At 44.6% G+C, this 13,140-nt stretch overlaps 1 protein-coding gene across 1 annotated transcript; it reads right to left on the reverse strand.

Moving 5' to 3' along the window:
* Positions 1 to 561: 561 nt before the first annotated feature.
* LOC311041516 (uncharacterized protein) lies at positions 562 to 13,140 on the reverse strand. The gene is made up of 6 exons (XM_084051920.1): positions 12,985 to 13,140; positions 10,284 to 10,534; positions 7,433 to 7,627; positions 4,163 to 4,516; positions 2,372 to 2,644; positions 562 to 1,208 (listed from the first exon to the last, which is right to left on the reverse strand). The coding sequence occupies exons 1-6, from the start codon at positions 13,010 to 13,012 to the stop codon at positions 675 to 677; spliced, it is 1,635 nt and encodes a 544-aa protein (XP_083908046.1). The 5' UTR covers positions 13,013 to 13,140; the 3' UTR covers positions 562 to 674.

Below are 13,140 nucleotides of genomic sequence, written 5' to 3' on the forward strand. Positions count from 1 at the left end.
TTGGAGTGCATGACATTTACAATGTTCAGCTCTCTAACCCCCCCCCCCCCCCCCCCCCCTCCAACACACACACACACACACACACACACACACACACACACACACACACACACACACACACACACACACACACACACACACACACACACACACACACACACACACACACACACACACACACACGTTTAGCAACCGTCAGGGGATCGGTCATACCGGAGATAAATATTCTGTGACTGGTAGAAAAGGAAAACCAAAAATCGCTGGCAGTGGGCGATTCATTTATGTCAGTGGTTTTTCAACCTTTTCCATGCCAAGGACCCCTAAATTGATATACATTTGGCCGCGGACCCCCCATCAGAAAACGTTTTGTGCCAGGGTACCCCCCCCCCCCCCCCAGAAGCAAAGATATCAGTTAATTTTTGCTTTAAAAAAAATATAAATATTCAAAGATATGCACACTTTTTCCAGGATTTTTTTTCAAAAATAGCAGATCTACTATGAGCTTGTAGATCTGCTATTTTTGAATAGCCCAAAGCTAAGTGGTTAAAAATGATTGTGCCGCTATGTCAACTAATTTTTTGCTGGGGACCCCCTCTGGTACCGCCGCCGCCCAAGGACCACTGGTGGCCCCCCGGACAATCTGGCAGTGAAAGAGTTGTAACGTTCAGGCGAGTCTACTCCTTCTCGCTCAGCGGTGTCTCTCCGTCTCCTCCTCCCTCAGAGTAGTGAGTCAGGGCCTGGTGTCTGTTCCGGGAGGGGGCGTCCTTAAAGCAGAGCCCACAGTCCTCGCACGCGTACGGTAGCCCCGCCCCCAGCCCCGCCCGTGCCGCCGCCGCCGCCCGGGGCTTGTTGTCCTCAGCGGCGGCGGCGGCGCCGAGAGCTCTGCTGGAGCCCGGCGGAGCGGCGTGCTGCGACGTGTCACCGGCGCCGCCCCGGGACGAAGTAGTAGAAGAACTGGCCCCCCCACGGGGCCGCCCGGCCACGCCCCCGCGTCCCGTCGGGCCGCGGTACAGACCCGCCCCGGCGGCGGCGGCGTTGGCTCCGGCGGCGGGCTCGGGGAGGACGCCGTGGACGGCGCGGTAGTGGAAGCGGATGCCGGAGCGGTTGGAGAAGGCCTTCCCGCACAGGCTGCAGAGGAACGGCCGCTCGCCCGTGTGGATGCGGATGTGGATCTTCAGCGCCCCCGACTGGGTGAAGCACTTACCGCACTGCAAGGAAAAACAACACAAGCACAAGCAGAGGGTCAGATCATCAAAGCTCTTATCTGAGCCGCTTCCTATGCTATCAATGCTATCAATGCTATCAATGCTAACAATGCTATCAATGCTATCGATGCTAACAATGCTATCAATGCTATCGATGCTAACAATGCTATCAATGCTATCAATGCTATCAATGCTGTCAATGCTATCAATGCTATCAATGCACTGGATGGGCGAAGTAGGCGACACACTGACCTACCCGTGTTTTAGTCGAAAACTGAACAAAACTAAACAAAACAAAACAAATGGATATATATGTTACAGGGAAATTGGCATTCCAGGGAAATTGAAAAAGGAGCGCTCACCCCCCCCCAGGCAATTCTGTAGAACCAACACTAGTGGGCAATGCAAGCCACACTAGACTACAGCCCCCCACCACACACACACGCGCGCGCACGCACACATGTGTGTCTTAGATCAGTGGTTCTCAAACGTTTTCGTGCCAAGGACCCCCAAATAGACACTTATTAGACCGCGGACCCCCATTTCAAAAGATAAGCCAGGGACCCCCATAATAGAAGATTTTTACGGCTCTCTAGCAGTGATTTCAACCATTTTAATTACAAGGACCCCCAGTTTGACATGCATTAGGCTATACGGACCGCCATTTAATGGCATTTCTCTCTCTGGGACCCCAATTCAAATTGTAAAATCAATGTTAATTTAACTCTGAGAATGTACAAATGGAACCAAATGGACCCTAACGGGTCCATTTGGTTCCATTTGCACACTCTCAGAGTTACAGACCCATAAGGGTCCATTTGGTTCCTGTCCATCATTTAGCTGGGGACCCCCTGGAACCCCCTCAAGTACCCCTGGGGGTCCCCGGACCCCACTTTGAGAACCAATGTCTTAGATAGTAACCCATGAAAAGATCTATTCTCACCCTATCGGTTTACAACTCGGACGGCGCTGATTCGACTAGCAGACCATCGGCCGGGCGGCACGGGCACTAGGAGGAGGAGGAGGAGGAAGAGCCCCTCACGTAAAAAAACACTGTCTCGAAAAGCCCCGGCTCGCGCCGAAGCCACGCGCCTAAAAAAACGAGCGTACCTTTCCAATTTCCCCAACGAATGCCAATTTCCCCTGTGACATATATATACACAAACCTGTGTGCAGTGGTAGGGTTTCTCCCCGGTGTGCGTGCGTTGGTGCGCCCGCACCCCGGCCAGGTGAGGGAAGCCTCGGCCGCAGTAGTTGCAGGAGTAGGGCCGCTCGCCGGTGTGGATGCGCCGGTGGATCTTCAGCGCCCCCGACTGGCTGAAGCTCTTGCCGCAGTCGGAGCACGCGTAGGGGCGCGCGCCCGTGTGCACGTTGAGGTGGATGCGCAGGTTGCTGTGAGAGTTGAAGGAGCGGCCGCACTCTGTGCAGATGAACCCGCCCTGCGTGTGTAATAGGGGGGAGGAGCGACGGTTAATCCAACTAATCGATTTAACCAATTGTAAAATAAAATCATCCATCATTTGATTAACCCATTAAGACCTGGAACTTTGTCATTTTTAGATTTGAGCTAAGAAAGCATTATTTTACACTTTGGGCTATTCAAAAATAGCAGATATACAAGCTTGTAGCGCGGCACTGAGTGCCGCGCTACGAGCTTGTAGATCTGCTATTTTTGAAAATTTGTGAAAATGTGTGCAAATCTTTGAATATATATATTTTTAAAGCGAACATTTTGAACTCAAATCTTTGCTTCTGGGGGGGTCCCTGGAACAAAATATTTTGATGGGGGTCGGCGACCAAATACATATAGTTTTGGGGGTCCTTGACATGAATAAGATTGAACACCACTGATATAGAAACATACGTTTTTGAGAATACTGTTGAGATTTAGGAGACATGTAGAATCGGCTTCAGGTCTCAATGGGTTAATCATCAATGCCTATTTTTGGGCGGGGGGATTTTGAACTTGAGGTATTGCTAATACACGTCATAGCTCATTTGTTGAGTGAAATGTAAAGCTTTGATTGCATGATTATTTGGTTGTTGTGTTATCATTGTAAATGTGAAAACTGTAAATTGTAAATTGAAAATAAACCTTTAACCCATTAAAACTGGGAACACATCTGTGTCAGTTTTAGATTTCTTTGGCTATTCAAAAATAGCAGATCTACAAGCTCATAGTGCGGCACAGAGTGCAGCGCTACAAGCATGTAGATCTGGGGGGGGGTTTTTTCGTAAAAAAGCAAAGATTTGAGTTACAACTGTTCGCTTTAAAAATATATATATTCAAAGATTTGCACAAATTTTCCACGATTTTTCAAATAAATAGCAGATCTACAAGCTCATAGCGCAGCACTCGGTGCTTCGCTATGAGCTTGTATATCTGCTATTTTTGAATAGCCCAAAAAGAATCTAAAAATGACAGATTCGTTCCCAGTTTGAATGGGTTAAAATAAAATAATATTAATAATAATAATACACTTTATTTATACAGCACCTTTTTAAACAATGTTACAAAGTGCTTAACAACTTAAAATCAAACAGTGAACTATAAAACAATTACAGCAACTAGAGGTTTGGGCCGCTTAGCCAAAGCTAAGTGGTTAAAATGATTCTGACGCTATGTTAAACTAATTTCACTGGGGACCCCCTGGTACCCCCCCCCCCCAAGGACCACTGGTGGTCCCCGGACCACTGGTTGAAAACCACCTAGTCCTAGTAGATAAAGTAATGGACAGAATAATGTCTAAAACGTAGAAAATGTAAAGTTGCATAAGCCCACATAAGCCCCAGTTGCACAAGCCCACAACGGGGCTTGTAGATCGGCTATTTTTGGCAAAGAGGTATAGGTGTAGAGGGGAAAAAAAGAGCAGACCAAGTAAACAAAAAAAAAGTACAATTTACTTGAGCACCTGCCCCTCAAAATGTCTGTGCACGCCACTGGTTGCATTGTTTACCTGCTTGTTGGCGTGTTCAGAGCGCTGGTGGTGCAGCAGCTGCGAGGGCCGGGCGAAGGAGGCGGGGCAATGCATGCAGGGGTGTGGCAGCGAGGAGGACGAAGAAGAGCCGCCGCCGCCGCCGCCCGCTCCATGCGCCCGCTGGTCGCCATGGTGATGATGCTGGCGGCACAGGTGGGCGCAGGTGGCGAAGGCTAGGCAGGGGAAGGCGGTCTGCGGCGGGTGGTGGTGGGCGTGGGCGTGGCCGTGGGCGTGGTGGGCGGAGAGCTGGGGGCACGGCAGGCAGGCGGTGAACGCACAGGGGTGGAAGTGGTGGCGGCCGTGGTGGGGCGAGTCTGCTGCTGCTGCCCCCTCCTGGTGATGGAAGGAAATTTTTACGATTTAGGCAATTTTTAGGCGGACGCTCTCGTCCAGAGAGAAAAAGTACTCACGTTTTTTTACTCAAGTAAAAGTAATCGCTACTGCAATGTAGAAATGCTTTTGCAAGTAAAAGTCTGGAATTCGACATTTACTTGAGTAAAAGTACAAAAGTACTGGTATCAAAATGTATTTTGTACAAGTTTTCAAATGTATAAAATGTCTAAAAAGTCTTTTGAAAATAGCAGATCTACAAGCTCACAATGCATAATTGTCATATTTTTTAATAATACGTTATGATCACTGGTTTAACGTACTTTATAAGCCACTATAGACGGGTTTCCTGTTAGTGAACATGAGAGGATATGACCGCGCAGAGGAGGGGTAAGCCTATAGAGGGCATTACCCGCAGCAGCTCGGTCAAATGTCCATTCATAAAAGAAATGATCTTCACCGGGTTTAATGACAGTAGATTAAATTATGCAGTTTGTAATACCTTGTTTACTCAATAAAAATGATTTGTCAGAAGTTGTAATAGCAGCATTATGCCTATTATGCCCAGTGGCGTCAGTTCAGCAAAAGCTAAGGTATGGCAGCATGCACGCGACTTCATGCACGCGCGCGCGCGCGAAATTTTTGTGCGGTTCTGGGCGGGTTGGGTTCGTTTTTTTCCAGTTTCTGGTTACTTTATTTCGGTTTTAGGGTTAGGATTCGGGTTAGGTTAGGGTTATGTTATTTAATTCTTATTTTTGCCTGATTTTCCCGATTTATTATCAAAAAAGTACTTCTTTTTTTTTTCTTCCCTGGAGCCAGGGTATGGCAGCTGCAATAGCCTGCCATACCCAATTGACGCCCCTGATTATGCCTATAATAGCAGAATTATGGCTATCTAACTCCCGAACACAACAACAGAGTGAACTGCGCTTCCGGTTCGTTTGCCCCGAGCATGCGCAGATTGCGCATTCTGCTCTGTGATGACGTCGCGCGGAAATCCGTCTATATGTGGTGATAGGGCTGTCATGATCAGGGGAAAAACCTTTAATTATAAAAATAGCTGATCTACAAAAATCACACGCTGTGATGCAATGCGTTGCGAGTTTGTAGACGGGCTATTTCTGCTTTTTGTTTTGTAAAGCCTTATTAATTGACTGTACAAAGTAGTACATCACTCCAGTTCTCTTTTTACACTATTCATGCTATTTTCTTTTTGTTTGAAAAGGGTATGAAATGTTTTTTAACATTTAACATGTTTTTTTTTACTTTATACAGATGAATGGACAATTATACAAAAATGATGACGAGTATTTCAGATAATTGCGGTGATCAGCGGTGTAAAGTAACTAAGTACATTTACTCAAGTACTGTACTTTTGAGTTACTTTTACTTTAGTGGAGTATTTCCAATTGTCTATACTTTTACTTCTAATCCACTACATCTCAGAGGCAAATATTGCATATTTATACGAAGACTTTAGTTATACTAGTTACTTTGCAGATATAAATTATTACATTATAAAACATACATTAACAACTTTAGCCCTATTTTATATATAGGCTATTTGAAAATAGCCGATCTACAAGCTCACAACGCGTCGCATCGCGACGCGTTGTGAGCTTGTAGATCTGCTATTTTCAAACATTTTAGCACTTTTACTTTTGGTACTTTAAAGGTAGGGTAAGTGATTTTCTTTGGTTAAAATAAGTGTTAAATATCTCTATATTGTGATAGTACTCATTGCTATAGAGTGTTTGTTCAGTAAAAAGAGTCTCCTTGTCTCTCCAGCTCTTTATAAAACAGAAAATGCATTTTCGTTTCAGTTTCAGTTTCATTTCCAATTTTATCCAATCAGGACAGAGAACTCAATCAGGATATAGATTAAACAAGTGAAATTGGAAGTGAAGACACTAAGAAATGAGCAGGCAAAATTGGAACTGGAACACTATAAAAATGAAGCTTAAAAATGGGTACTTTCTCCTGATTGGCTGAGATTTTGACACCTACCGGAAAATGTATTTTCTGTTTATTAAAGAGCTGGAGAGACAGGGAGACTCCTGTTACTGAACAAATACTCTATAGCAATGATTACTATCCAGGGTCCCCACACATTTTTAGCAATGAATTTCCAAAACTTTTCCAAAACTTTTACAGAATATTTATCCCAATTTCCAGGCCTATAAAACAATCATTCAGCGCAATAATGTGTCTCTTACTCCTATGTACAATGCCCAAAGATAGGCAGTGTAGCAAAAATAAAGCATAGAATATAAAATAGTACAATTTCATTCAACATTTCGTGCAAAATTAGGGCATAGTGACCCTGCAAGCGAAAATAGGAGGGGTGGACGACGTCGTTGCACGGTTCGTTGTTGCTTGCGGTAGGTCAGGAGTCTCAGGACGGTCTCATTCAAAAACATGTATTTTAATGAGATTTCATCGCCCGCTCGCTTCGTGTCACGTCGCATCACGTCGCATCGCTGGCAGTGCGGATGGGGTGTTACACAGCCCGTTCGGCGAAAAACTACTTCTGTTACATATTTCGTGTAATGTTATACATGTTTATGAAAATGTTTTGTATCAAAAAAAATCAATAGCCAAAAACAATGCATAGCCAAATATTTTTCCAGGACCCTTGATAAATTCCAGGACCTTTGATCAATTCCAAACCTTTTCCAGTACTGGATTTTTTTTTTTTTTTTTCAAAATATTTCCAGGAATTTCATGACCGTGGGGACCCTGACTATCAGAATATAGTGCTTTAACCTTTTAACAAAATACTTTTTGTTTTAACCAAAACATATCACTTACCCTACCTTTAAGTACATTTTCATACCAAGACATTTGAGTACTTTTTTTCCACCAGTTTGCGGTGATGGTGATGATGATCATGGTGACGGGTGGGTGGAGGTGGTCTACCTGGTGTCCCAGCAGCTGGGCGCAGGTCTGGAGGCTGCACAGGCAGGGGAACATGGGCAGGTGGTGGTGGTGGGGGTGGGGGGGCAGGTGGGCCGGGGAGCCGCGGGACCCCCCCGAGCCCTCCGACGTGTGGTCTGAAGCCTGGCCCGGACTGAGGGGGGCGGCGGCGTCCCGGGGGTCTTTGTCCTGTGTCTGCTGGAGCAAGGTTTAGTTAGTATTATTATAGTTCAGGGGTCTTTTCAGGCCGAGGACCCCCCTAGCTGAGAAAGAGATGGAAGCAGGGACCCCCCTCCTCTATATTGTATACAATTATTTTTTTACTTGGTCTGCTCTTTTTTCCCTCTACACCTATACCTCTTTGCCAAAAATAGCAGATCTACAAGCTCACAACGCCTCGCAGCGCGAGGCGTTGTGAGCTTGTAGATCTGCTATTTTTGGCTAAAGTCCTCCCTAAGGAAAAGGGATGCTAGGGTTCAAGTGGTTAATGTAAAAAAAAAAGAAAAAAAGTTTTGGCGGACCCCCTGTAGTAACTCTGAGGACCCCCTAGGGGTCCCGGCCGGACCCCCTGTTGAAGACCCCTGTTATAGTTAACTAAAAACTAAACCACATATCACTAACTAACTAACTAACAAACAAAAAACGCACATAGAAATGTAAAGAAAACAACAAGGCTTTATAACGACAACAACAAAATGATAATTGTATCATTCTGTATACAGTAGTTTGTTTACAAAACTAACTCAAACTTAGTAAAATCACAGAGAAAACGTCCTCAGTTGTCATGGTAACTAACTACAACTCAAAACACTATACTGCGACTTCCACCGTGTCGTCTCAGACTCGCAAAGCAGACGACTCGTCTGCTTTGCGAGGGGGAGAGAGAGAGAGAGGGGGACAGAGGGGGAGCGACACGCGCGCGCGCGCACGCACGCACGCACGCACGCACGCACACACACACACACACACACACACACACACACACACAGGCCGCTGTTTCACCGGTGTCGTATTTTCACATTCCATTCAAACAGCTGTGAGAGCAAGAGCGGGGGAGAGAGCGAGAGAGAGAGAGAGGACAGCGGGAGAGAGAGAGGGGGGGAGAGAGAGGGGGGGAGGGAGCGAGGGGGAGAGAGAGAGAGGGGGGGAGGGAGGGGGGGAGAGAGAGAGGACAGCGGGAGCGAGAGATAGAGGGGGACGGAGGGGGAGAGAGAGAGAGAGAGAGAGAGAGAAGGACGCAACTTCTGTGCTGTGTGTGTGTGTGTGTGTGTGTGTGTGTGTGTGTGTGTGTGTGTGTGTGTGTGTGACGCACGCAGCTGCTTTTGTAACACAACAACACCGTTGCCATCTGGGTTGCCACGTTTGGGGGGGCTTGTGACAAGCAGACAGGTCAGTGTTGCCAGATTTGCGCCAGAAACAAGCAACCACCTTCATGAAAAAAAAAACAGCCGATGGGGTCCGCGATGTTTCACGGGGGTCCGCGATGTTTCGCAGGGGTCCCGAGACTCCCAGGGGGTCCGTGGAACCCAAGGGGGTCCGGGGACCCCCAGGAAAAAAAATGTCGATTTCTTTATTATTATTTACAGTAGCTCTTCTAGCCCCCAATAACTTAGTTACATCTGGTCATCAAAGACCACGGGACCTTTTTTTATTGTGTAAAAAGCCACCTGCCCAAATGCCCCCGCCCACTGAAAAAAAGATCACGGAAATTTCTAAAGCTATAGAAAGCAGTAAATGAAATCATTTTAACACTCATCTTTTATTTACTTTAATTACAAGCTAAAATATAAACCTTGGTTGTAAAAAAAACACAAAGTTGTCCTTTAAGTCTAGTCTTCCAATCATTTTGGCTGTGCCAGTTCTAAGCCCTGGTGTCAAAAAACAAATGTCTTAAAAATACTTCAGAAAATAGTGATAATAGATATAGCCGATCTACTAGTACTATTCATAGTGAACAGATCAACCAGGTATGTTCGTATACATACCTAGGAGTAGTAATAGACCACCTTTTGTCATGGAAAGACCAGATTGAATCAGTGGGTAAGAAGACAAAACAAAGAGTCTATTTCCTTCGCCGTCTGAGATCTTTTGGTGCTAGTAGACAGATTCTTCTTTTGTTTTTCACTTCTGTTATTATGAGTGTCCTGCAGTACTGTAGTACCACCTGGTATGGATGTCTGTCTGTAGCCTTAAAGTCACAACTACTGCAGCAAGTGAACATTTGTTCAAAGATTGTTGGACAGCCACTTCAGAGGCTCTATACATCTACGTATGATAACAGTATGATAAGGTTGGCAAGGAATATGACTTCAAACACTAGCCATGCTTTGTATGGAGAATATAGGTTTCTGCCTTCAGGAAGGAGATACAGTGTTCCTACATACAATAAGGTCAAACTGAAGAGGTCCTTTGTCCATCAGACGACATTGAGTTATAAGCCAAGGGTAGGCTGAGTGGTGGACATTGCTCTTGTCTTTGCATGTCTTTATGTATGTATTTGTATTTTGTTGTTTTCTTGTGTCATGTCAAATGTGTGTACTGTTATATGTTGCATACATGGCTGTTTCTGGGTCGCAAGACAAATTTCAGTGCAAACTGACAATAAAGTATTATCGTATCGTATCGTATCGTATCGTACAAGCTCACAACCCGCCGCGATGCGACGGGTTGTGAGCTTGTAGATCGGCTATTTTCGAAACATTTCTGAAGCTTTTTGAAACTTGCCCTAACCCCATATTACAACTAAACTAGCAAAACCACTTTAAAAAAACAAAACAATTAAAACTAAACTGACATTGAAAACAAAAAGTAAAAACGGAAAAAAATAAAATAAAAAATAAATAATAATAATAACCTGTGTGTGGAGCTGCCCGGGGGGCCGCCGGGTGGTCCCCGGGTGGGTGGAGGAGGAGGAGGTGCTGCTGGGTCCGCTGGGGTCCTGGACGGGCAGACACAGGCTCAGAGGAGCAGAGGAGATCAGGTCTTTGGCGTGACGGGAGGACGAGGAGGCAGGAGGAGGCTGTCTGGGTTTTAGCGTCTCAAAGACGGGAGGCGGGGAGGAGAAGGGACATCCTGGACACGTGCAGCCATGATGCTCCCCCAGAGCTGAGGAGCAACAACACAACGTGATGAATGAACAGTGTTGGGCAAGTTACTCAAAAACAGTAGCATATTACTTGTTACTTGTTTAAAAAGTTATTTTACTTTAGATATTACTCCCTGCCAAAAGTAACTTGTTACTTTTTTTCACCTCGCCCCCAGTGATTGCATCCTTTCTCCCCAAAAGTCTTACTTTGCATTTTCAACATTAGCAGTTGTGTTTTCCCTTCTCCCATTTGAATTAAATTAACACTAAGACTTTTACTGTGTATGAATTCATAACTTACAGACTAAATGAAAACCACACCTGGGCTCATAATAATCCACTGAGCATTACACATAACAAGCCTACAAGATCTGTAGTTTTTTATAAAGTGCTTCAGTTCAACTACAATAATTCTGGAAAAAAAGGCTCTCTCAGCAACACATGAAGTGGGAACAGAGAAATGTAGGCTATAACAAAATGACATTTCAAATTTACATTTACATTTGTATCCATTTGCCCAAATATCAATGGACCAAAAAGTCTAGACACTCAAGCCCACAGTACCACCAAGCTTGTGAAATAAATAGTAACTATGATATTTATAATGAATGAGTAGAAATGAACGGAAACACGTCCAATACACCTTTTCTCCAAGGCAGCCATATTGACATGAAATAGTAGGACAGGGGTCGGCAATAGGCGGCCCGCGGGCCGAAATTGGCCCCCCAGAAATAATATCTGGCCCGTGAGATAATTTTGAGAAAAAAAAAATTGAAAAAAAAAAAATTTTTTTTTTAAGAAAAATATTTTTTGATTTTGAACCCACTTTTGAAATCATGCACTCATAAACACGATGCATTTTAAAGGATTTATAACATTTTATAGCTAGATTAGAGGAAAATGGAGAAGAAAAAAAAAATCACCAGAAAAATCGCCTGTGCTGATATTTAAACCGGAAAAAATGTTGATTTATATTGGTCAAACAGAACCGAATTAGACCCAAATTAGACCCGAATTAGACCGAGTTAGACCCGAATTAGATCCGAAACACTTTCACCTAGAAACTCCATTCACAGTTCAAAAATTCCACCTTACTGTTGTGCGCGCGCTGCGCGCGAGTGCATGTTCGCAGGGAGGCCCGGCCCGCGATGGAATGTCTGGGAGTGATATTGGCCCTAGGCTTATCTCAATTGCCTACCCCTGTAGTAGGACAAACATAAGGGTTTTACTCATGGTTCCATCGTATTTACTGTAGCAGCATGGCCTGTTCCTGTGAGCAAACATGCACAATGGCAGCCATGACTCCTATTGAAAATAAAATCAAAACCTGCTTCTTGAAAATTAAAACAAAAAGTGCTGAAAAACAAAGGCCAAAAAATGTCTCTACATATATAGCTCCTTTCCTCCCCACTTTCGGTTCCATCACCTTCAGCTTTAACGCTATGAATTTTCCTCGATGAATTTAATGAAACCATGACAGCGCTATGTGCATGCACTTCAAAGACACCCATGGACGCCCCATGTGAAGGCCAAACCGCACCAATGCAACTCCTTGCAACTGCCATTGGGATAATGGTTGCAAGTAGTTGCAAGTAGTTGCATGTTGCATGAAGGTCTCTCCACAATTCACATCCTCATAACTCATAATAATGCATGTATGTCTATTGAAGGAGGAGGTCTCTCCACAATTAAAACCATCATAACGCCCTCCTCCAAACACGGGCCAATTGAGTTCGTCTATAGACACTCAACAAAGCCACATGCACCACGGTGGATTTGAACCCACCGGTGGTGCTGGGTACTTGGCAGACACTTTACCACTGTGCCACCCAAGCGCGGAACACAAACATTCTGTTCTGGTCTATAATATAACCTTTACTATCTATAGAGCACTCAGTGTTGATTTTGATGGCATTTAGTTTTAGTCATAGCCTTTTGAATACAATTCTGTTTTGTTTTAGTCATCTGAAATGTTTTACTTTTAGTCTAGTTTTAGACGACTTAGTCGACTAAAATCTTATGATATTTAGACTCTAAATATCATAAGATTTTAGTCGACTAAATCTACAGTTGATTTAGTATAGTAGAATTTATTTTTGTCGGGCTGTGATGGCATCGAAATGATTTTCACTTAGCTGCATCCTGAAAATAGCAGATCTACAAGCTCACAACGCCTAGATCTGCTATTTTCGGTCTGTGACACCCGCACGCACCCATGATGACTAGTCTTTTAGTTCTACTGGATCTCCTCTCCTCTAGTCCCTCACTAACATTTTAGTTAGTTTAGTTTAGTTGTTAGTTAGTTTGTTGACAAAATTGTCAGTATATTTAGTCATAGTTTCTGTCATTGTAGCTTAGCTTTTATTTCGTTTTTATTTAGTTTTCGTCAGTGAAAAAGGGTACCTAGTCGACAAACATTTTTCGTCATAGTTTTAGTCGGCAAAATCAACACGGCTATACATTTACTCACTCTCCCCTCCTCCTCGTCTGTCTCTCATCTGTCCACTACGATCTGCCGTCCCCGACTGTGTCTGGCGGTTGTGTGCTGCTGGATCCGTCTTGTCCTGGGGAGGGGGTCTGTCCTGGGGCAGGGGTCTGTCCTGGGGCAGTGCTCTGGCCTGGGGTA

The sequence above is a fragment of the Gymnoscopelus microlampas genome (genome assembly GCF_963454915.1).
Source record: "Gymnoscopelus microlampas genome assembly, chromosome: 3".
Lineage (NCBI taxonomy): Eukaryota > Metazoa > Chordata > Actinopteri > Myctophiformes > Myctophidae > Gymnoscopelus > Gymnoscopelus microlampas.